Source organism: Coenobita brevimanus, chromosome 41, assembly GCF_032717465.1.
Source record: "Coenobita brevimanus isolate Jiangsu-jjx chromosome 41, ASM3271746v2, whole genome shotgun sequence".
Taxonomy (NCBI): Eukaryota; Metazoa; Arthropoda; class Malacostraca; order Decapoda; family Coenobitidae; genus Coenobita; species Coenobita brevimanus.
In genome coordinates, this window is record NC_136994.1 from 19372242 (window position 1) to 19397482 (window position 25241).

Here is a 25241-nt window from a genome sequence, read left to right on the forward strand (position 1 = left end):
CATCATCATCACCACTTCATTATCATTACTGTCGTTACCATTAGTAGTAGTAGTAGTAGTAGTAGTAGTAACAATAATAGTACAGCAGTAGTAGTAGCAACAGCAGCAGTAGTAGTAACAGTAGTAGTAGCAGTGGTAGTAGTAGTAGCAGCAGCAGTAGTAGTAGTAATAGTAGTAGTAGCTGTAATAATAGTAGCAGTAATAGTAGTAGTAGTAGTAGCTGTAATAATAGCAGCAATAGTAGTAGTAGCAATAATAATAGTAGAAGTAGTAGCAGTCATAGTATTACACTCATCATTCTTTTTCCTTCAGATCACAAAATGTCCAGATTAACACGACACCTGAGACTGACCCTACCTGTCCTGTCCTTTATATGGCTTGTGTCTTTATTGGTTCTGGATCTGGAAGTCACCCGCACCCACACCCACACCCACGCCCACCCACGCCCACCCCAACTTAAAACACAAGAGGATGGTCACAGAGAGGCTGAGGTGAGAATTATTATTATTATTATTATTATTATTATCATCATCATCATTAGTAGTAGTAGTAGTAGTACTAGCCTAGTAGTAGTTGTAGTAATATTAGTAGCAGTAGTAGTAGTAGTAGTAGTAGTATTGTTGATAGTAGTAGCAGTAGTAGTGGTTATTATTATTATTATTATTATTATTATTATTATTACAGTATTATTAGCTACTACCTCTTTCCTTGTTTCTTGATCCTGCTTCTTCCTGCCTTAAGCAGTGAAAATAATAACAATAATGATAATAATAATAATAATAATAATAATAATAATTTTCCTCACTCCCACAGGACAGTATGAGTGAAATTCAGAATTGGGAGAGGCGCTTCCCTGATGATGATGATGATATACGAAAGACGAAGACACCAGTGGAACGTGAAGGTAACATACATGAAGCCAAAAGATCCATAAATACGGCAAATAAATTGATATCTACCATCCATTCATCATTTAATCAACTATCTTTCAAAAGCCAGAGAGCGTTAAACGAATCATCTTTTAAATTCAAACCAAGAGGAAGTATGGGCGAGGAAAATAACGACCAAACATTTAAATTCAAACCAGGAGGAAGTATGGACGAGGAAAATAACAACCAAACATTTAAATTCAAACCAAGAGGAAATATGGACGAGGAAAATAACGACCAAGCATTTAAATTCAAACCAAGAGGAAATATGGACGAGGAAAATAACGACCAAACATTTAAATTCAAACCAAGAGGAAATATGGACGAGGAAAATAACGACCAAACATTTAAATTCAAACCAAGAGGAAATATGGACGAGGAAAATAACGACCAAACATTTAAATTCAAACCAAGAGGAAATATGGACGAGGAAAATAACGACCAAACATTTAAATTCAAACCAAGAGGAAATATGGACGAGAAAAGTAACGACCAAACATTTAAATTCAAACCAAGAGGAAATATGGACGAGGGAAATAACGACCAAACATTTAAATTCAAACCAAGAGGAAATATGGACGAGGGAAATAACGACCAAACATTTAAATTCAAACCAAGAGGAAGTATGGACGAAGAAAATAACGACAAAACATTTAAATTCAAACCGAGAGAAAGGATGGACGAGAAAAATAACGACCAGACAAACGAACTCCCCCGAACAGAAAAAACAGACACAAGTGACAATACCCTCACTGAAGGAGACACCAGTTCTTCCAAAGAGAATAAGGAACAGGAGAAAGGGCCGCGAAATTCAAATCTTCCCGCCACTTTTTCAAATCCACCAACATCCATCCATCCATCCGATCACAACGTTACGGCTGAAGGTAAATTTATAGTGTTGGAAACGTCGTGATACCTTCTCCATTGCGATTGATTTTGCACTTTATGCCTTATTCTTCTCTTTATTGTTTGTCAGCTATTCTGTTGATGTTCAGTTTGTATATATTTCTCTTATAACGAAAGTCTAAATCCTGAAAACGTTCCAAGCGAAATTTGGACATGTAGCCATTAACTGTCTTCTTGCTGGCGTTGTGAGGTGTGGTTGATGTCCTGTGAGAGGGTGCTCTGGTGCTTTTGTGCTCCTGCGACGGCTTCGTTGGTGAAATGTTTGTGGCGTGATGCGTAGAGTTTTGTGTGTGTGTGTGTGTGTGTGTGTGTGTGTGTGTGTGTGTGTGTGTGTGTGAGAGAGAGAGAGAGAGAGAGAGAACGGGTGGTAGGAAGGAAAGAAGGAAGGACACTGGAGGAAGGAAAAAAGGTGGTAGGAAGAAAGGAGAGACTGAATGGACCATGGAAGGAAGAATTTAAGGAAGATGGAACAGGAAGGAAGGAGGGAGGGAAGATGGTAATAAGAGAGAGAGAGAGAGAGAGAGAGAGAGAGAGAGAGAGGCAATACGAGACGATCAAATGTGTAAAAAAAAAATGGAGAGTCCGGTGAAGCATAATTAACGATCTATCAGTATATTTATCTATCAATGCATCTATCTATCTATCTATCTATTTACTAACTACCATTTATTCAGTTCTTTATTTATTTTTTCAGTAGAGATCAAGCCGCCAGAGAGAGAGAGACGAAATAAGAAGGATGCGAACATGAATCGGGGGAAGGACAGGAGATATGGCGATTCAGGACGAGCGCAGAATTCGGCTAACAGTATTAAGGTAAGGTGGTGATGTGGTGGTGGTGGTGGTGATGTGGTGGTGATGATGGTGGTGATGTGGTGGTACGTGGCGGTGGTGGTGGTGATGTGGTGGTACGTGGCGGTGGTGGTGGTGATGATGATGGTGGTGGTGGTGGTGGTAATGATGGTGGTGGTGGTGGTGATGATGATGGTGACGATGGTGGTGGTGGTGATGATGGTGGTGATGGTGGTAATGATGGTGGTGGTGGTGATAATGATGGTGACGATGGTGGTGGTAGTAGTGGTGATGGTGATAATGTTGGTAGTGATAATAATAATAATGATAATAATAATAATGATAATGTTGCTAGTGATGATGATGATGATAATAATAATAATAATAATAATAATAATAATAATAATAATAAAATACTCAGCCAAATTTTTTACCCTGGCTCCTATGGCCTCCAGGTGTCCGAAATCCGGCTATCGCATGAGGTGGACCAGGCAGAAGTGTCCCTGAGTGAACAAGAGATACGAGACATCAAGAAAAAGATCAATGAAATTAATGATAAACAAGAGATTATAAATGAGAGTGTGTTTGGGCAGGTGACTGGAAATACGAGCATTATATTGATCCAGGTGAGGCTGTGTACCTGGTTATGTCTGTCTGTTCACCTGTCTGTCTGTCTGTCTACCTTTCTATCTATTTATCTATTTCTACGTCTGGCTGTCCGTTTGTCTGTATGTCTCGCCACTTACCTTTGCATCTGTGTGTACTTTACGTTCTCGTGTGTGTGTGTGTGTGTGTGTGTATAACGCGTCTGCCTGTCCAACTATCCTACCTTTCTACCTGTCTATCCACCTGCCTTTCTACCTGTCTATCCACCTGCCTTTCTACCTGTCTATCCACCTGCCTTTCTACCTGTCTATCCACCTACCTGTCTATCTATCTATCCGTTTATACCCATCATTATCTATCTATCTTTCTCCACAGGTCCATCGTCGTCTGTCTAATCTCCGCTCTCTCGTACAAAACCTGGGATTAGTCAAGGATATCAACCAATCCCTCGTCATCTTCAGCCACGATTACTGGTCTCCCGAGATAAATCGCTTGGTGACAGGGATTACGGATTACAGGGTTATGCAAATCTTCTTTCCTCACGCCATCCACATAAATCCCAGCCGCTTCCCCGGACGAGATGAGAGGGACTGTGAGTGGAATTTTAAGAGGTGAGTGTGTGTGTGTGTGTGTGTGTGTGTGTGTGTGTGTAGAGAGAGAGAGAGAGACGACTGGGATTATTAGGAGTGTGTGTGTGTGTGTGGAGAGAGAGAGAGAGAGAGAGAGACGATTGGGATTATTAGGAGTGTGTGTGTGTAGAGAGAGAGAGAGATGATTGGGATTATTAGGAGTGTGTGTGTGTGTGTGTGTGTGCGTGCGTGTGTGTGTGTGTGTGTGTGTGTGTGTGTGTGTGTAGAGAGAGAGAGAGAGAGACGATTGGGATTATTAGGAGTGTGTGTGTGTGTGTGGAGAGAGAGAGAGAGAGAGAGAGAGAGAGAGAGAGAGAGACGATTGGGATTATTAGGAGTGTGTGTGTGTGTGTGTGTGTGTGTGTGTGTGTAGAGAGAGAGAGATGATTGGGATTATTAGGAGTGTGTGTGTGTGTGTGTGTGCGTGCGTGTGTGTGTGTGTGTGTGTGTGTGTGTGTGTGTGTGTGTGTGTGTGTGTAGAGAGAGAGAGAGAGAGAGAGACGACTGGGATTATTAGAAGTGTGTGTGAAGGGGGGGAGGGTTGTGTGTGTGTGTGTGTGTGTGTGTGTGTGTGTGTGTGTAGAGAGAGAGAGAGAGAGACGACTGGGATTATTAGAAGTGTGTGTGAACGGGGGGAGGGTTGTGTGTGTGTGTGTGTGTGTGTGTGTGTGTGTGTGTGTGTAGAGAAAGAGAGAGAAAGATGATTGGGATTATTAGGAGTGTATGTGAACGGAGGGTGGTTGTGTGTGTTTGTGTGTGTGTAGGGGGGTGTTTGTGTGTGTGAGGGGGAGGGTGTTTGTCTGTCTGTATGCAGGCAATTACTTAAGTTTATTTATTTATATATTCTTCCCAACAGAGGTAATGGAAGTAAGAGTAATTCGTTTCTTGCCAACAGGGAGTAACGGGTAACTAATCCCTTGCCAACAGAAAGTCACGGATGTAACGGGTAATTAGTTTCTTGCCAACAGAGAATAACGGTAATTCTTTTCTTGCAACAGAGTAACGGAAGTAACGGGTAATAAGTTACTTGCCAACAGAGTAACGGAAGTAATGAGTAATAAGTTTCTTGCAACAGAGTAACGGATAATTCTTTTCTTATTATTTCGTTACCAACAGAGTGGAAGTAACAGGGTGATTTTTTTTCTGGTAACGGGTAACTCGTTTCTCGCCAGCAGGGGTAACGGAGGTAATGGCAGTAACGGCAGCTGTTTTGGCGATCCGGACAGCTATGGGCACTACAGAGAAGCACCGTTTACGCAAATAAAACATCACTGGTGGTGGAAAATTAACAGGTAAGAGTAACAGGAAGATCAACGGGTAACGGGTATGAGGTGTACGGCCGCGGTGGTTCAGTGGTAACGGTTTGGTCTGCTGATTTGTGTGAGGATGAGAATGATGATGGAAATTGTAATGATGGTGGTGATGAGTACAATGGTGATAATTATAATGATGATGATAATGATTAGAACTGCTTATATAATAATGATGAAAAAAATGATGATGATAGTGATGAAGGCATAGATGGTATGATGATGAAAATGATGATGATGATGATAATAATAATAATAATAATAATAATAAAACGATGATGATGATGATGATGATGGGCACATTTCTCTCCCAGGGTATTCAATGGACTTAGAGTAACAAGAGAAGGAGGAAGAGGAGGGTGGAGAGAGAGTCCTGGGAGGGAAATACGCAAGACTGGGAGAGAAAGTGGAGGAAAGGGGAGACAAGAGAGGAAAAGTGGAGGAAAAGAGGGAGGAAGAGAAACTGCGAAGAAAAACAGTGGAGGGAGAAAAAAAAGTGGAGGAGGTTGGGGAGAAGAGGGAGGCAGCGGAGAGAAAAAGACGACAGATGAAGAAAGGGAGAGAATAGAGGGAAAAATCGGGGATAGAAGGGAGAGAGAAACCAGAGGAAAGGAGGAAACGGAGCAAGAAGATGGAGGAAAGGAGGTAACGGAGCAAGAAGACGGAGGAAAGGAGGTAACAGGGGGAGGAGACGAAGGAACAACATTGGCGGGCGAAAATTCAAATCCCCGTAACACAACAAAGGAAAATGGAATCACGGAAAACGGTACAGGGGAAACTGAGGTAAATTTGAGTTGGTCGGGTTGGGTGTTGTTTTTAGAAGAAGATCACTATGTTTCCCCCGATATACTCCATGTTTTGGCCACCCTAGTGAGGCAAAAAGGAGTGCTATGTCCCGACTGCCGCGTCCTAGCCCTCGGGAACTACCACAAGACCCACTCAGCCACCACAGCGGACAAGGTGGGTAGTTTTAGTAGTGGTGGTGGTTGTAGATGGGGATAAGGCGGTGGTTGTAGTAGTAGACGGGGGATAAGATGGTAGTATTGGCTGTAGTAGTGGTGGTAGATAGGGGATAGGGCGGTAGTAGTAGGCGTTGCAGTAGATGAAAGATAAGGTGACAAGTAGTAGTAGTAGTTGTCAATGTTGTTATTGTTGTTGCAGTGCCAGGTTCAACAGAAACGTGAACCCGATGGACTGCAGTCTGATGTTACCCTCTGTGGCAGTCCACCATCCTCCTTTTCAGGGGCTAACGAAGTTGATCTCTGTTTGAATAACCGGGGAATGACTCCGTGCAGGCACATAAATGTCACCACATGAAGGCGTCCGTGTGCATCACATCAGATAAGGATGTGTAGGTGCTGGAATAAGGCAGGGCATAGTATAACATGTAGGCACACCCACCATTTGTGCACCAGTACTCACCCAGGGCCCATGTTGAAGAAATCCGTTTTCACATATCACTCTGTGCATCAGTACCCACGGCCCATACTGTATCAGTCTATCTTCACATATCACCACCTGTGCACCAGTGCCCACCGTCTATACTGAACCATGGCATCTTTTGCCAGGTTAAGGTAAGCCCGTGGGCGGTAAACCAACACAACCTTGGCTACGCGTTAGACCGTACTGGCTTTAACACCATAACACAGTGCTATCAGTTCTTCTGCCACCATGACGACTATAATTGGGACTGGACCCTATATCACCTGGTGCACACCTGTGCCAGGCTGATGGTGATGATGATGGCCACTGAGATGACCAGGGTGATGCATGTGGGAAGCTGGTGAGTAGTTTTGAGTGATGGTGGTGGTGGTGGTGGTGCTAGCGACGGTTGTGGTGGTCATGATAATGGTGGTGGTGCTGCTAGCGATGGTGGTGGTGATGGTAGTGGTGGTCATGATGATGTTAATGATGCCCACGGAGATCACGAAGATGATGCATGTTGGAAGCTGGTGAATAGAGTGATGATGATGGTGGTGGTGTTATGAGGATGATGGTGGTGATGGTGGTCTTGGTGCTAGCGATGGTGGTGGGGGTAGTGGTAGTGGTGGTGATGATGATGATGTTAATGATGCCCACAGAGATAACGAGGATGATGCATGTTGGAAGCTGGTGAATAGAGTGGTGGTGGTGATGATGATGATGGTGATGGTGATGATGATGGTGGTGGTGGTGATGATGATGGTGGTGATGATGATGATGATGATGGTGGTGGTGGTGGTGGTGATGTTATGATAATGGTGGTGTGTGTGTGTGTGTGTGTGTGTGTGTGTGTGTGTGTGTGTGTTCTTACCTGATTGTATCTGTAGCCTACAGGAATGAGTCAAGCTCGTACTGTCCCGTGTCTTAAACCATTTTTATCGTACATATCGTTTTGGCACACACTATTTCATTCGGTAGTGCATTCCACTGATCAATTGCCCCGTTTGGGAAACTGGATTTCCTTACGTCTTTATCGCCTCTCTTTTTATGATTATTATTTTTTTTTTTTGCAGTGTCCTCTTGCTGATGCTTCCCCATTATGTCTATTTTCTCTTTCCCTGAGATGCATTTATATAGCATAATCATGTCTCCTTACTGATTATGTGGTCAGCTGGAGATAGTCTGTTATTGATAATCACCCCTAGGTCCTTCTCCCTTTCTGATATGTGTAGGGTTGATCTTCCTAACGTATAATCCCAATCTGATCTTTTCTCACTTTTACCAAACTTAATTACATGACACATGTCCACATTAAATTCCATTTGCCATTTATTGCTCCTTTCATGAAGCTTGTTTAATTCTCCTCTTGTAGCTCTTTGCAAGAATCTGTTAGTAATTTTCCTTTTTTCTTTTTCATCATTCGCAAACATATGTAGATAGGTTCCATGTCCAATGTTACTGTCTACGTCTTTTATATACATTGACAACATAATTGCTGCCAGCACTGAGCCGTCGTGGAACTAGTCACTTCCCTCCATGATGAGTAATGTCCCCTTAATATTGTTCTCATTTCCCTTTTTCTGAGAAAATCTTGCATCTAACAGTACAGAATGCCTTCGATACCTCCTTGATGGTACAGTTTCCATAAAAGTCTTTGGTGCGGTACTCTGTCAAATGCTTTCTTGAAATCTAAATAGATACTGTCCACCCATCCTTCATTTTTCTGTAATGTTCCTGCAACTCTATCATAGCAACTTAATAGATTAGTAACACATGATTTTCCCTTTCTAAAGCCGAGCTGCCTTTCTGTTCTCATACCGTGTTCTTCTAGATGGTTTACCCAAACTTTTCTTATCAGCTTTTCTAGTATCTTACAACATTGGTCAGTGATACTGGTCGGTAGTTGAGTGGATCCTGTCCATTCCCTTTCTTGAACAGGAGAACAGTGTTTGCTTTCTTCCAAATATCAGGTAGTTTACCTTGACCTAATGATTCCTTGAATACGAAATACATTGGTCCTTTTAACTCTTCTGCACATTCATGTAGCACCCAACCTGAAATTTCCTCAGGACCATTGGCTTCTCCTTTGTCAGATTTACTTAACTCTTCCTGTACTTCTTTTTCTGATATTTGTATATCTGGTAATCTGTGTGTGTGTGTGTGTGTGTGTGTGTGTGTGTGTGTGTGTGTGTGTGTGTGTGCCTTTCTATAACTTTGTCTATTTATTAATAGCCTTAATCCTGTAAGGGGTAGCCACAAACAAATCGCCTCCATGTCACCCTATCTGCTATCAGGCTGCCCTTTCTCCAACTCACATTAATGTGATGAAAATATCGCCACATCAAGTGAGTGGTTGATAAAGACCCTTAATAATGAGAAAGATGAACTAATAATTTCCCCCTCTAACTTTACCAGTGGAACGCACATCAAGAAGGCGGCATGCGATCCGAAATCCGAAATTGAATCCGCCAGACGCTACTACGCGGAGAATTCGGACTGGCTCTTCCCTTCGAATTTCAAACTGCAACGGTCGCCGCAACGGTCACCCGCCTCCCGCCTGCCCAAACCTAACGGCGGATGGGGGGATGGCAGGGATAGGGCCTTGTGTGTGGCCATAGCAGAGGGGAAGGATGAGGATATTTTAGAAGACTTGCAGTGGCGGGCGAGGAGAGCGACGTTTACCAGTCAAAATAGCGTCGTTAAGAGATAGTTTGGTGGATAGACTTGTGTGGATAGATAGATAAATAGATGGGTGGATAGATATAGACTGAATGAGATAGTAAAGTAGATAGATTGATATGTGGCTAAAGTGATAGGCTAGATAGGTAGATATGGGTGTAATAATAGTTCAGTGGATAGAGATGTAGTTAGGTAGATAGATAATTAGCTGGATTGATGTGTAGATAGGTGGACCTACCAAGCCTAACGCCGGATAGAGGAATGGCGAGGATAGTATATACTGTGTATGTGGCACAGCTGGTCAGAATGGAGAAAAAAAATCCATTGATCTTTATCTAGATAGACGTCATAATTTCGTATAGGGTGGCCGTTTGTCTTTGAGATAGTTGTTTTACGGGGAGGGGCGCTAACTCCTCGCCAACTCACTTGTTGACACATAAGAAACACTTTGGTTGGTTGTATGGTTACCATCAAGCGTTGAAAATGGTTTCCTGGTTTTCAGGAAACCATTAGGTTTGTCACTCCATGTAAAGCCACCTGCAGAGGAAAGAAGTGTAATGAAAAAGTGACAGCAAAGATGGGAGAAATGAGAAGAGAGGAAGGCAGATAGAAAAAGAATGATTAAACTGAAGGAAGTAGGCAACATTACATCATGTGAGTAGATGATGTTTTTGTTAAGAAAATCAGTCGAATCCGCCTTTTTTCTCTTTCCTGTTCCTGTTTGCCTTCGATTTCATTTACTTCAGGATAGGGAATTGAGGGACGTTTATACAACAGGACAGTGGATCCGCCTGGTTATCTCAGTGCCACCACGTGAAGGCGTCCCGGCCTCCAGCACATAACAACTGTACAGCCTCGAAATAAAAGACTTAATACCACAGAATATTTATTCACCTCAAAAATATCTAGTAGCGAAAATAAATAAAAAGTGAATTGGCCATATATTAACACTAAGACACCTGTGACCCACTCATCTGAATATAGGCTAATTAACAGGTGTAAGATGAAATAAAATGCTCGAGTTGTGCCGACCGAGTGAGGGGATAGGGAGACCCGGAGGAGCATAGTGGCGAGATGGTAATGCTTTTGTGTGTAGCCCAAACGCTATTCAATATACTGGATTGCCGTAGCCTAGCCTCGGCCCCCTACTCCGAAAAGGAGGTGAAAGGGGATTAACGCCGTTTGTAGCGTGTGAGTGGAAATACAATGAAATATATACCCAACAAACATGTCAGAAAGGAAATTCGCAGATTAGACGGTTTAAATTTCCCGCGTCTTCAGGAGGTAAAGTACGCAGCTACAAAAAGCATGAAATTGAGTTCATATTTCAGATGATGTTTTGTTATAGTTATTTTGTTAGCATAAGTATATACGATGACTACATAATTGTATAACATCATTTGTCCAGTGTCAGTTTTGTCACGTGAAGAATTTGGATCTTTTACTTCAGAGTTAAACGTGTTCAATGTTTCTCTGTAACTCGGCGGCTCTCGGGTACCCTGCATTAGTTTATACAAATTAAGCATCCAGTGGGAATTTACACCTTTTTTGAGTCTACGAGCCTGAGCTATACATCACAGAGGTGAGTTAGTGTCATTTGTTGGTACTGTAGCAGATAAATAACTGTAGAAATTACGTTATTTTACAGGTGGGCTAGCAATGGCGGTGGGTTGTCAACGTTCAACCATTACGAGTAAAACTAATTGTACAATCATGTCTTGAGTTATAGTAGTATACCAGAGGATGCATCAGTACGCCTTAATGAAGGAAAAAAAGACCATGAGCAGCATACTATAAGATGAAAGTGCCTAAATACAGTATAGATTTGTACATTAGCTTGCAAAACCTATGAACGGGTTTGGCAATACACGGAACATCATTGTGAACTGTATATTTCTGTTTTTCCTTTGTATATGAGGAGACACCAGATACAACAAGAGCTGGCATTACCGAAGGGCGCATACTATATATTTATTTCTTTTTACTGTAAATGTATAGTTTAAGCAGCAGCAAGACGATATCAGTGCCCCTGTGTGGCTGGTAATGTGAAGCCTATCAGCACAGAAAAAGGATTTATTACTAAGAGGGCCGTACTCACTTCATTGGGAATCAGGATCATTATTAAATTTCTCTTTCGTTTCCGAGTTTTAACCGTAAAATCGAGTATGGCCCTCTTGGTAATATTTACCAGAAAAGGACTTTATTGCCTTATTTAACAAGCCTTCACATATCACTTTGCACTATTAGGTAGCCAGGATGTGCAGTGATGGGGCGGGATTCAGACATTTCACACCATCACAGATCTCAGTACTGAATATCTTTTCCTATTTCGACTTGGGATGACCTCATACACCCAGTCAATTTAAACTCCATTTTGATGATTATTTACAGCCTTGATTTATACATATATATCTCAAATTACAATCTCATAACCGTCACCTAATGCAGTGGTTTTTAGAAGACATGTAAAGTATTATGTGGGGAGTTACAAGACATGCATATGGCTGAGTCAGTGAGGTGGAGGTGAATATTGCAGGCATAGGAATGGGGTGGTAATGAGTGTTTAATTTCACTGGTATGATATTTCTAGTTCTCCCTCCATCGTGTTTTTCTTGCCTTATGGACCTTATTCATCCCTCGTCTTGGTTGGGGGAAAAAAAAGAGAGAGAGAGACGAGGGTGATGATAAAAATTAACTTCTTTATATATAGCTTAGCAGTTATACTTAGCAGAATACCAAATGCCTATCAGTTAAATTTAGCATAACAAGTACTGAATATTTGTCCGACAGAAATCCTGTAATCATGGTATATGGTACTGTGGTTGGAAAGGAGACCGGAGAATAATCTGGTACGAATGGGAGGGTGAATGATGAAGTATGTATAATCCTTCCCATCTTCACATCCGCCAGTACTTATAAGATTAATCAGCTGTCATTTACTTGTTACCGTATGTGTCTCTCAAAGGTACACAGGTTTTTCTCTTGCGTACTGTGCCTGCCATATTATAAACATTTGTGTAAGAGTGGTCCATGATTGCAGGGTCAGGATGATTTCACCAGATGTTGAAGGGCGTGGTGATTTGCAACATTCCAGTCAACGTCTCGCCCTCAGGACTTCATGCAACATTTTACCTAGTGTGGCATCAGTCGTTATTTCCAGCCTCAGGTCTGTATTGCGCTTCACCAGATCACATTATCAACATGTCCACACTGTCACACCCTAGTTATGTACATCACTTCACCCAGTCACATTCTGTCAACATGTCCACACCTCCTCACCCTAGCTGTGTGCATCACCGCTACACACATTTGTTGGCACTGTTAATTATACATCTGTTCCATACCTTATTATTGCACAACCTTTGGATCCTGCTGCTTTCACTGCATTGTGCTCAGATTCTTCACACATCATGCTTTGTTACTGCCCATGTTTTCTCCACAAGTCAGCCTCACTGTTTGTATGTGCAAATCATGTAGTTGACCTTTGACATGCAGATTGGAGATGGGGGGGAGGGAACTGGAGATTACACAGCAGGTAAAAAAAAGTACTGCACAGGAGGGAGGCGGTGATATCCTAAATGACCAGTGTACCTCCAGGTGTCATTATATTAAGAAAAATAAATAAGAACGTGACAGATTGCAATATTGACAGATTATAATATTTAGGATAGGAATGCAGGTAGGCTGGTTAGGTATGTGGGGTGGATCTGGTATTTGTTGGTATTGGCAGGGTATTATATTGAGGTTAGGAGTACAGGTGTTAGGCCCGTGAGGTGGAGTCAGGATCCTGGGGCTGTAATGTTGGTGTGGCAGGGTTGACCAGGTATGCTGTTCATAGTTCTGACACTTTTGTATGGTACTTCCTCCCTATCTGTCTATATATCTATAGCCCGACGCCCTAATCCCACAAAGGGTGGCCGCAGACAAAACGCCTCCAAGTCGCTCTGTCACCCACCATTTGACTACCCTCCCCCCAACTCACCCCCCTCTCCCTCATACACCTCTCAACTCCATCCCTCCACCTCATCCTCGGTCTACCTCTCCCTCCCTCCACCTCACCTACATACACCCTCTTAGTCAGTCTTTCCTCCCTGCTGGATTATATCTCTCCACATCTACACCTCACATCACATTTAGACACCATGAACCATGCTGTAGTGTGTTTGTTCTAACCATTCAGCTCTTGTTTCTGTTTAGTATATAACCCCAGTCTTCCCAGCTGAGCAGTCCTGTCAGCTGCTGGTAGGTAATCACCCATGTAGGGCTGTTTTTTGTAGTGAACACTGCCTTGTGAATCAATGTGTGACGACAAGTACAGCGCTGTAGTCACATTGCAAGGTTGATCTGACCAGTAACCAAGGAGATACATTCCTACATAACTAAAGCTCATCAAAGTTCATGCAGCCACAGCTTGGCATTAAAGTTGTGAGTGGTCAAGTTCCCTCAGGTGAAAATAAACCAATTATAGTACTGCAGTGGAAATGGGCTGTGTTGGAGCAGCAGGTGGAGTTGGTGGAAAGAGAGATAAATGAGGAAATGAGTCAGTATTATGTTTTTAAGGGTGTTAGAAAACATTAGGAGAAATATTTTGATATGGTTTGGCCATGCTGGAAATGATGGAGAATGAGAGTGCTTAGGAATGTGTATGTGTGTGTGAGGTGGAGGTCAACATCCTTTCTACAGCACTTCTTGGTGACTAGGATGATACTGTAGTGTTCCTCTTTTCCTAAACCTCAGTATTCAAGTTGGAGAGAAAACTTCAGGCCAAAGTAGTGATGACTGTGGGTTGAGTGATGATTGTTTTGAGTGTGTAAGAGGTTGGTGTGTGGTGCTGGGAGGATGTTACTGAGTAGGGACAGATGCCTGGAGATTCTTTTAAGACCTCGGAAGGAAAGTCCAATAATCTTTCCACAACAGAACAAAGTACGGCAGGGTAGCAGTAGGTGTAGCGGCAGTGGATTGCAGGCTGAGGAGGTCATTCTTCATCATCTGTGTCTCAAGGGAAAGGGAGAGACTTGAAGGGTTTTTGTATAGCTGGGCAGTAGAGCCACTTAGTTACCCCAGAGCCACCACATGAAGGCACCCATGTGACAGTAAAGAGAATGGCATGTAAAGGACACCGTATTGCAGGGAAGAGTGTATAATTTCCCTAACTCATACAAAATAACCAGGGGGACCGTCCAAAGGGGAATAAATCTGTGTGCTGGTAGCAAGAGTAATATTGAAGGTGTCGTTAGGTCCCAAAAGGTTGATGTGATGTTTATAATTTACAGTTAAGAGAGAATAATGGCTTTATGGACTGTGAAGATTTATTTATTTATTTTTTTTTTAAGCAGCAACTCCTACATGCCAGGGGTTTTCCGATGTCGCATGCTTCTCCCTACGGGGGATATCAGACCCTAATATCTGCCAAACTTTAACAGCTAGAGAAAAAATTAAAGATACATAAGACTCACCAACTCTTCTGTTTCAAATGAAAGTATCCCCCACGCCTCCAGGTGGTCCCGTCGATGAGTATGGATAAGTTAAAATTCAAAGGGTGGCGGGAAGATGCTGGCGGCTCTACACATCAACCAGTGTTGCTCCACGCTCAAAATCGTGACGGCTATACACATCAGCCAGCGGTTAGGGGTTAAGAATAGCATGTGAGTATATTATTTTGTGTGATATAATGTCATCAGTGGAGTTACGCTGATCTGTTAATCTTATACCATTGTTGTTGTGGAAGTGTGCTGGTCATGTAGCCTCCGTGATTAAAAGGATGCCACTGGATTGACGGGGCTTCTGGTGTAGCCTATGTGCAAGATTGCAGTACGTGCCTCAGAACCCAACACCTCAGAGGCAGTAATTGAGATGCACTGCTACTCTTACTGTATGATACTGGCGGGGAAAGTAGCGGAGGAAGATGAATATACTCTTACCCGTTCAGTATGAGACTATTCCAGCCAGGGAGGTTAGATTCAGACTAGGTGAGAAGGTAGCAGAGGCCGATGAATATTCTGTATCTTGTTTGATAGTTCATACGAGACTGTTCCAGCCAGGGAGGTTCAGTACAGACGAGGATCCATATGCTTGTCGATTAAAGAAGCTTCCTAGCGCCTCTTCCTTTGTGATTTAATTTTGGATATGGTCAGTTAATACCAATGTGTGTGTTTGTGCTGAGCATGATGGTGTTAGAATGATATGAACAGAAGAGAGTACGATGAAATAAGCAAAAGAGATTGCTTCGGAAGAGGTGGTAAGAGAATTTCAGTCCGGGTGACTGTTGAGAAAGTAGCAGAGGAAGATGGGTATAGTGTAACCCCTTCAGTGTGAGAGTTTCCTTGCTTAGAGAAGTTACATAAACCTTTCATTGGTCCTGTCACTACACCATCTTCAGTATGAGAAAATTTTGCAACTAGAGAGGTGAGATACAGACTGGGTGACTGGTGAGAGTGTATCAGAGGAAGATGGCTATGATATTCAGTATGAGGGTGTTTTAGTTTAGAGAAGGTAAGTACAGCCTTCATTTACCCCATCACTACAAAGCTCTGACCCAAGCTGAATATTTGTTGACTGGTATTGGAGTTATGTGAGTGTTTGTTTAGATGTACAGTGTATGTAGCACAGAATGGCTCTGAGTAGGATATATACAAATACTGTTTTTAAGGAAGAGGTGTTGGGATTTGTCAGTATGAAAACCACCAAATTCCTTATTTGTCACTTTTTTAAGGTGCTCATTAATTTACGGAAAACTTGTGTGACATTCTGTTGCTACTGGTAAAGCTGATTTACCTGTTTCTGCCAGTTTACCACACCAGTTGTGTTAAAAATTGTGATATTTTGGAACGTCCTTGGCATATAGTGAAGACTTAGTGCATGTGTCTGTGTTACAGGGAGATCCTGTTCTTGTATCTACCTGTAACTACGTCTGGGTCTGTTCTACCTCATATTTAAGTGGGAAGGAGGGTCAAGATGTATATGACCTTAAATTCATCTTGTGATTCTGTATCACTGAGCTCTGTAGTATGGAGTGGCTTTCTCATGGGTAGCACCGCATAGTTTGTGTGCCCATTGCCAGGGGCCTAGGGCGGCGCTGATAATGCTTATGCGCTACACCCGATACCCGCGCCTTTTGAAATCAGCCGATGATTCGGAAAATATAGTGCCATGGCCCACCGCCTAGCTAAAATATAGTGCCATGGCCCACTGCTCAGCTTATGTAGGCAACAGCGAAACAGAAACAGCAAGCTAAGAACAGTGTTCCAATTGCGTTACCATGGTGGAGGCAATGAGGGCGCATGTTTCAATGTGGCGGCCAAAGTCACAAACTCGCTGCAGAGTTCGCCCCTCCATACTGTAGAGCTCGGTGTTCGGTATTAAGCCCTTCACTCCTGTGCTATATTTTTTTTTCTTATTGATCTTCAGAAAGACTGTTTCAGTTGAAAGGGTTGAGTATGGCATTAACAGATCCCTTTAGTTTGAAAGACCTTCCTAAATTGAATAAACTGTCTTGTATCAGCAAGGATATATGGTACTTAAGTCAACCAGATTGAAGCATAAAAAATAGAATATCTGTTCAGTATATGTCCAGCTATAATTTTTTATCATTATCTCATGGGCAGCTTGTATTTTATTTTGGTTTAGGTGATGTATGCAGTTGTATGTGAACAGTATACATTAATTCAGGGCTTAAATAAAATGTAAGTTAATTGTATGTTTTTGTTTAGTGCCTTTGTTTGTGATGCTGATTGTATACCCTTGTCTGTACTGTGATAAGGTTATTATTCATCTTAAGTGTGTCATCATCGTCTTTGTAATTTCTGTAAGTACCTGGTTACTCTACTGCTCATTATTTACTGTATTATCTGTATTTTTTCTTAAGTACTTATTATGATCCATTGCTCTGAGTAAATACTCTTAAGTTTTCAGCCATAAATGTATCCTCACATTGTCTTCTGTATTCTTCGTCTTTTATGTACTCTTCATCTTAGGTACTCATCTTTTCTTTTAGATATTCTTTGTCCTTTTATCTTTCATGTATTCTGTCTTTTTTTTCTCAAGTATCCTCTGTCTTATAAGTTCTGTATTCTTCGTCTTTTATACCTTCTTTGGCTTGTACACATTCTTCATCTTTTACTTATTCTTTTTCTCTTACTTATTCTTCATCTTTTATTCTTCGTCCATTACTTATTCTGTGTCTTTTATTTATTCTTCGTCTCTTACTCATTCTCTTTTACTTATTCTTCGTCTTTTATGTATTCTTCGTCTTTATGTACTCTTCACCTTTTCTCTGAGATATTCTTTATCTTTTATTTATTCTTCGTCTTTTATGTATTCTTTGTCTTTTACTTATTCTTTGTCTTTTACTTATTCTTCGTCTTTTACATATTCTTTGTCTTTTATGTATTCTTCGTCTTTTACATATTCTTTGTCTTTTGCTTATTCTTCGTCTTTTATGTATTCTTCGTCTTTTATGTATTCTTTGTCTTTAAGTACTCTTCACCTTTTCTCTGAGATATTCTTTATCTTTTATTTATTCTTTGTCTATTTTCTTAAGTATCTTCATGTTCTGTTTCTCTTATGTTGTCTTTTACTCTCAGATCTCTTTTCATTAGTCAAGTTTCTGTTCCCCAGTTGGTTAAGTAAAAGATAAAGTACAATACATTATTTTATTTTATTTTATCCATCTCATACAGCATTACAATTGTTACATATCTTTGAAGGAACACACAGCAAAATGGAGTACAATGTAATATATTATAGTTACCTGCAGAAAATAAAGTTCCTGAGCGTTGCAGCTGTAAAGGTAAGGAAAGGGGTAAGGAAGAAAGGACACATTCACACAATGGTGTGTGGAATGGTGGTGAACCTGACCAGCTCAGGTCACCCAACACCCACCAGCTGGCAGGTCAGGTCAGTGTGGTGGAGAGAGTTAGTGTTGAGGGTGGGGGGGGAGGTGGTGGTAGTAGTACTACTGACTACTACTAGTAGTAGTCAGTAGTACTACTACCACCACACCCTCAACACTAACTCTCTCCACCACACTGGCCTTCCCTGCCATGTGTGGGGCAGGCAGGGTGGTGAGGTGGTCTAGTGTTGAGTGGGGGAGAGGGGGTGGTGGTAGGCCCAAGGACTGGACTACCACCACACCACTCAACACTAGCTCACCCCACCACACTGACCTACCCTGTCATGGGTGGTGGTGGTGTGGCTGGGGATGAGTGAGGCCTGTGTGTGCTTGGTAGGCCACAGTCAGCCTTGCCACACACACAGACTCACTCACCCCCAGCCACACCACCACCACTACTGACACCATAGGCTGGTGGGTGCCGGGAGGGGGGGGGGAACCTGGAGCTGGCCAGGGTGGGAAGAGAAAGAGTTCAAGCTGTGAGAAGAAGGAGGAAGCACAGGAGAAGGGGGGGTAGAAGGGGCAGAATGCCCTCTCCCCCCCTCTCCCCGACCCATCAGGGAGAGGACATACTGTCCCCGGGTTCCTATCTACCCCCCCCCCCCCTCCCATGCCCCCCCCTCCCAGCCCTCCCTCTCCCTCCCCCCACAGACCCCACCACTCCACACTCCAGGAGGAAGAATAAGGGACCCACATACACACCAGGGAAAGGATTTAGGATAAGGAGGGAAGGACTTGGGATGAGGGAGTCACACATACACACAGGAGATAGAACAGTGGCAAGAGAGGACACACACACACAGTGGAAGAGAGAAAGAGGTGTTGAGGGGAAGGTTGGTGATGATGCTGGTGACTTGGCATCAGCATCAGAGGCTGCAACATCCAGGACCTGCAAGTACAAGGACAGGACAATGGGACAAGGATGAGGGTGGAGGATGGAGGAAATAAAGGCAGGTGATGGAAGGTGTAAGGGAAAGGATGAAGGAATCCACCACCTGAAACAAAAGAGAAAACTGTTACTTTTTTTTTTTTTAAACTATACTATCTAGCAGTACTCAGATATAAACTAAATTCCTACTTAACCACCCCAGTCCAGGGATGCATTTCCAACTTCATTCTTGATACCACCAGTTGATTTTACTGTACTCATTAAAAGAGCTACTGAACAGAAGGACATTCCTTGACTCCACTCTTAGGGGCTCTTTCTAAGTTCAGTAAGTTATTAGGCAAGGCTCTGAGTAAAGTGAATGACAAATCAGACTGAACATGTTCACTCCCTAGTAGCAATATATTTTGTTAATCAGCCACACATGCTGATACACTAAACCCTCGATATCATTAGATTCTACCTGCTTTAATAAAACTTACTCAATATGCTTCCCATTTTCCCACTGAATTTTGCCATTTCATCCTGTTCCTGTCAGCTCTTCACAGTGTCTCAAAATCCCCATCATTCTCTCTTGGGCCATTAGAATCTAAATTATCTATCTATCTATCTATTGCCAGATGCCATAATCCCATAAGGGGTGGCCATATGACTTTGAGTTATTTGTTTTACAGGGAGGGGCACTAACCCTCCACCAACCCACTAGCTGACACGTAGGGAGCACGTATGGTTTAGTTATATGGTTAACACCCAGCACTGAACAGTAAATGGTTTCTTGGCTTACAGGCTTGTCACTCAATGTAAAGCCACCTCTAAAGGAAAGAAAAGCAATAAGAAGTGATAGGTGACAGGAGAGATGGGAGAAACATGAAGAGAGGAGGGCAGGCATAGAAAAAGAATGATAAAGGCTAAGGAAGAAGTAGGCAGCACTACACTGAGTGAGTGGACAATGGTCACCACCACCAGCCATATAACATCCCCACCAATCTCTCATGAGTCATGCATACCTAAACTATACAAACACCTGATTTACCTAGCAAACACCAAGAATTTCGTTTGGCTAATTATGCATTTTCTATTTAATGAATTAATTTGGAGACATCCTTGAGGAAGAGGATACTAGATAATTATGACACCACACAGGCAAAGTGGGAGACCTGAGGATAGAAGCACCACAACTTGTCTTTGCCAGTTATAAAGCCTCATAAGGCATGATGACTGACCTCCTGTGTCAATGACGATTGTTATTAACCTGCTTGTAGAGAAATGCACTTGACTAAGTAATCCATTCGTAATAACCACAAACGTGTGTGTATGTGTGTCCTGGCTTTCTATGACATGGGAAGGAAGAAAGAACTTCTCAGACGGGGTCTATCAAGAGTCACTTAATTTATTGTGAGAATATAGGACTTGGCTTTTTTTTTTTGCCACAAGTGAGGAGTCCCAAAAATGGATGGAGGAAATGACGAGATGATGCCCCAATGAATATCATGCACCAGTACACACAGACTGGGGCTGTCTGGTGTTTCAGATTAGCTGACCACTGGGAAGGACAGCGTACTCCATAAGCTAAGTTCAGTGGCAATTCTGTGAAGCTGTCATCAGGAGAAAATGTTGAGTCCTGGTGAGTGTGGCCTGGGTGCTGCTATGTACATGTAGGGGTAAGCCGAGGGTGTGATACCTGATGACTAGAAATCCTCGTGTAGTCCCTGGACAAACACCTCTGCCTACGTTGTAGAAGAGCCGAGTATCACAATGCCGTGCGCAATGAGGTATGTTTTCCCTGACTTAACCCACTGAGCTCTGGGATGTGTATATCATTTTATTCTTGTCATCTGACTATTTTATTCAGATGAGTAGAGCCTTATCAAACTGGAAGGGTCTGATAAGGCTTTAGTAAACCTCTTCAATTAGAGAGAACTTCCCTAACTGGAATAAAACTGCTATGGTTGGTGGCACCAGTAACAGACTAAAAAGGACCATCACATTTCAGGTGGTTAAGTCATAATTAAGCTGTACATACAGTACCAGCTCCTACAGTGAGTGGGGTGTGGAAAAAAAGACTACCAGTCAATAAATCAGGTATGGAGAGAGACGAACTGGTGAGAGTTCAAATAGCTGGGTGCAGTGACAGAAAAGAGGAAGATGTGCAAAAGAAGTGGAAAGTAGAGTGACATAAGGAAGGCAGCTGGTGCAATGAAAGCCTTGGAAAGTAGAGTGACATAAGGAAGGTAGCTGTTGCAATGAAGGCCTTGAAAAGAAACAGAGGCTTAAGTGCTGCAGCTGCATGAGGCTTACATGAAGCAGTGCTTGTGCCAACTTTAACATATGGATGTGAGACTATGGTGTGGCTTGAAAATGAAAAGAGTAAGAGCAGTGGAGATGGGACTGTTGAGGAACGTATGTGGAGTTCAGAGGGTGGAGAGGATACGAAATAATGTGATTTGTGAAAGATGTGGAGTGAGGAAGTCTGTGGACACCAGAACTGAAATGAGTGTACCGAGATGGTATGGTCAAAAGAGTGGTGAAAAAGATGCATCTGAGCGAATCTGGAGGAGGAAGAAGGTGAGGTAGGCCAAGGAGAAGGTGGAGAGAGATGGTGGATGAGTGTGTGAGGAAGAGAGGCTTGGAAGTTGGTGAGGCTAGGGGACCGGCGAGAGATCGGGTTGGCTGGATGAACGTTGTGAGAAGTGCATGATCAGGGATTTGGCACTCCTTTTTAACATGATAGCGTCTGGACTGACTCTATCAGAGAAGTTTATGTGAAGCTACAGAATGTGGTGAATGTTTTTGGCGTATCAGATAGCGCCGGGATTCTGGGGGCTTGAATGAAGAGTGAACGGAAGTATGGTCCATTGGATTTGGCAAACTTGGGCTGTCTGGACACTGCTACTCCTCACCCTGCCCTATGGTGGGAATGGAGGTCCAGATGATATGGAGTAGAATATGGCCCACAACTGACATCACGGTCTAACAGCACAGCCCAAAAGCTGCTTTTCGCCTTGTGGTAGCAGTGATCACTACACAATCAGAGAACCCGAACTTGCAATGATTTACTGCCTACATTACCAATACATACACACTCAGCCTTAATTCTCTGTCCCAACATACAGTCCTAAATGTGACAACAGATAATCCCATAGGCTGACTCCTGGATGACTAACAGTATTATAAAGACATCCAGACAAAGAACTTCCTCAATCTGCCACAGAGTTAAAACAGAACAAGAGTGGAGATGTCATAACCTGGTCCATGGACTGCTGTCAATAGTACTGCAGGCAGTGTGAGAGAACACAAAACAGAATGCATTAGTTGCAAGTGGTAGTAACCTGAGACACTGATGACACAAGTACTGAAAGCAGTGTGAGCGAACAGAGAGGAGACTACATAAGTAGCAGGTTGCACTGGGTGACCTAAGGTGCAGAAGCCACGACCTCCAGAGGCAATCAATGAGGAAAACCTGAGAGGGGCAATGACTCTGTGCTTGAGATAAGTGTGTCTTGGGACAGACTCCTTACTTCCCTGTCTATAATAGGTAGTGGCATAGTTGATATAATTCTTTGGCACACTGTTACGTACATGATACCAGAGAAATGGTCTCACATACAGATACTGTAACTGTGTGGGTCATGCTTTGCTTAAGCAACTGATGGGGCACATGACAGACAACAGTCATAGTGGTCCTGTACTTCCTGGTGTCAAGGTATAAATGATTCCCCTGGACTGGCCTCCACTTCCTTACACTTCAGTCAAGTATCTGGGAGTGTGGACTGATGAAGAAGCCTGACAGTCCATGAGCTCAGAAGTCCTATACTTAGGCTGTAACAGTTTAGACAAGAGTGGGTGAAGTCTGCCTCATGTCTCCAAGCCACCACAGTGAGGAGTGATGGCCCCAGATGGTTTCTCTGTGTTCCTTGCACAGCCACGGGACCAGGTGAGTGACTTAACTGGTCTGCACAATCTTATCTGTCCACCTGCCTGGGGCTACAGCTATAGTAAAGTACTGTAATGCTATATGCAGTGTGGCGCGGGTCATCACCAGGGAGTCAAAAGTGTGTCGTATGTCAGTGACTATGAAGGAACCACAGACATCCCACCAAGGCCTGGGTTCAACAGAATGGACAGAGTGAGGCATTTTCAAAGACTAAATGAGGGGAGGAAACAGGTTCAGGTCTATGAGGATGAATGGGTAAAGAAACAGGGATACGTCCTTGGGTAAAATAAATCGGAAACAAGGTGTCTTTCCCAAGGAGAGAAAATAAGTCCTTGGTGAGACTACGAAGGCTGGTGAGAGATTATAACGAGATACTAAGCCATGTACCCTGTCATCAGTTCTGTGAGTGTGACAGGATTCCCACCACTGCCACTCGTAATGCCTGTGTGGTGTCAAAAGCAGGTCAAAGCCTCTTCCTCAACACTGTCTCCAAATGACCAGTGGGGAGTGAAAATGCCAAATATAACAATAACCATCTACCTTTACACAACACTGATCAAACCTGCCCATCATATCTCAGTCTATTCTATGTCTAAACTCCCTCCCCCCCCTCCCTCAACCTCACTCACATAATAACAAAAATCTCTAAAGGGTTATCATATACTAAAAAGTAAAAATCAGTTATAACTCACCATTGTGCTGGAGTGTTCCTTCAAAGATTTAACGCAGCAAATTTGCCATAAAAGTTTAACAAAAGTATGAGATGGCTTTAAGGAATTAATAGGATGAAGCAACACTGCATATCTCTGGCCAGACGCCATAATCCCGTAAGGGGTGGCTGTTTGTCACTGGGTTAGATGTTTTATGGGGAGGGGCACTAACCTTCCACCAACCCACCTGTAACACTAATGCAAATATAAATAAATCAACTTTAAATCAATACTTATTTCTTATCTGTGTTAAATATTATACTGATAATATAGATGGATGACTTCATGTGGTGGCACTGATATATACCCAGGTGGTGGAGTTACCTGGTACAAATATCCCTCCAATCCTATCCCATAAAAGGAGGATGGTAGAGTGCAGAAAGAAGGCAAGTTCAGCCTGCAGTCCATAGGGTTCACATTTAAATGATCCTGATGCAACAACAACAAGAAGAGTGCCATATAGTAAGAGTAAAGACAGTAAATAACAGAATAATAGTAATAACAGTAATAATAAGAATAATAATATAAATAACAGTAAAGGCAATAAGGTTTAAGTGTTGATTCATCCTTTACAGTGTCATCAAAAGTCGATAAATTTAAAGGCCTTGCTTCCTGTTGCACTTGCCGCAGTGATGGACCCCACAGCCAGACTCAAAAGGTGGGTTCAGGTCCATGGGGTGGTGTGTTGCACTTGACGGGTTACCATGATCTGTAGAGAAGAGTAACATGATCAGAGTTCAGTATTATCATCATTATTATTATCATCATCACTATCTCTGTCATCGTCATCACCATCATCATCATTATCTCTGTCATCATCATCATCATTTTTTCAGTCATCACCATCATCATTATCTTTGCCATCATCATTATCATCATCACTTTTTCTGTCATCATCATCATCATCACTACGGTACCTCTGTCAGCATCATCCTCATTACCACCACTGTCTGTCATCAATAACAAAGGATAAGACAGAAAACAAAGTAAGAGAAAACATGAACGAAAAACAATCATCATGATCTTTTTTCCCTGCTTACGATGTGGGTGAGGTGGGTTCCGGAAAATTAGCACAGAGAAAGCACAATAGAAGAACATTATTACTATCATCATCATCAACATTCACTCTCATCGTAACCACCACCACCATGAGTACCACAATCACCACCACCAAAGCCGTTCTTTTCACCTAAGGATGGGGTGCAACAGTTCACACTCTGTCCCTTCCCACAGCATACTAAACCCATATAACATCAGCCAACATATAATACAAAGAAGCTATGCCACAGCCAGAGACATAGTACTGCAGGCAATTCTTATGAGTTATAAAACTGTATTTAATCCATTATGACAAGTGGAGATGTTGGGTGGGAGGGAGAAACATTACAGCTTAACTTCTTTATTTTCCTTAACTCTGGCCTACACAGAACTCTGGAGACGGGTTCTGTGTAGCCCAAAAAGTTAAAGAAAATCAAGAATTCAAGCTCCAACCTGTGTGTCTCTCGCACCAAATAAAACAGTCTCAATTCTCACCTATAAATGTTGCATCCT

The 25241-nt window shown here is 42.5% G+C and overlaps 1 protein-coding gene across 1 annotated transcript in view; it reads left to right on the forward strand.

The window, feature by feature from the left end:
- LOC145397556 (alpha-1,6-mannosyl-glycoprotein 2-beta-N-acetylglucosaminyltransferase-like) overlaps positions 1-9301 on the forward strand; it is a 16013-nt gene extending 6712 nt beyond the window's left edge. Inside the window, exons 3-10 of the mRNA XM_080270626.1 lie at positions 313-491; positions 3080-3250; positions 3606-3841; positions 5035-5151; positions 5484-5502; positions 5953-6129; positions 6738-6952; positions 9007-9301. Of these exons, the coding sequence (XP_080126752.1) occupies positions 313-491; positions 3080-3250; positions 3606-3841; positions 5035-5151; positions 5484-5502; positions 5953-6129; positions 6738-6952; positions 9007-9301 (1409 nt within the window). The remainder of the gene's footprint in view (positions 1-312; positions 492-3079; positions 3251-3605; positions 3842-5034; positions 5152-5483; positions 5503-5952; positions 6130-6737; positions 6953-9006) is intronic.
- Positions 9302-25241: the final 15940 nt, after the last annotated feature.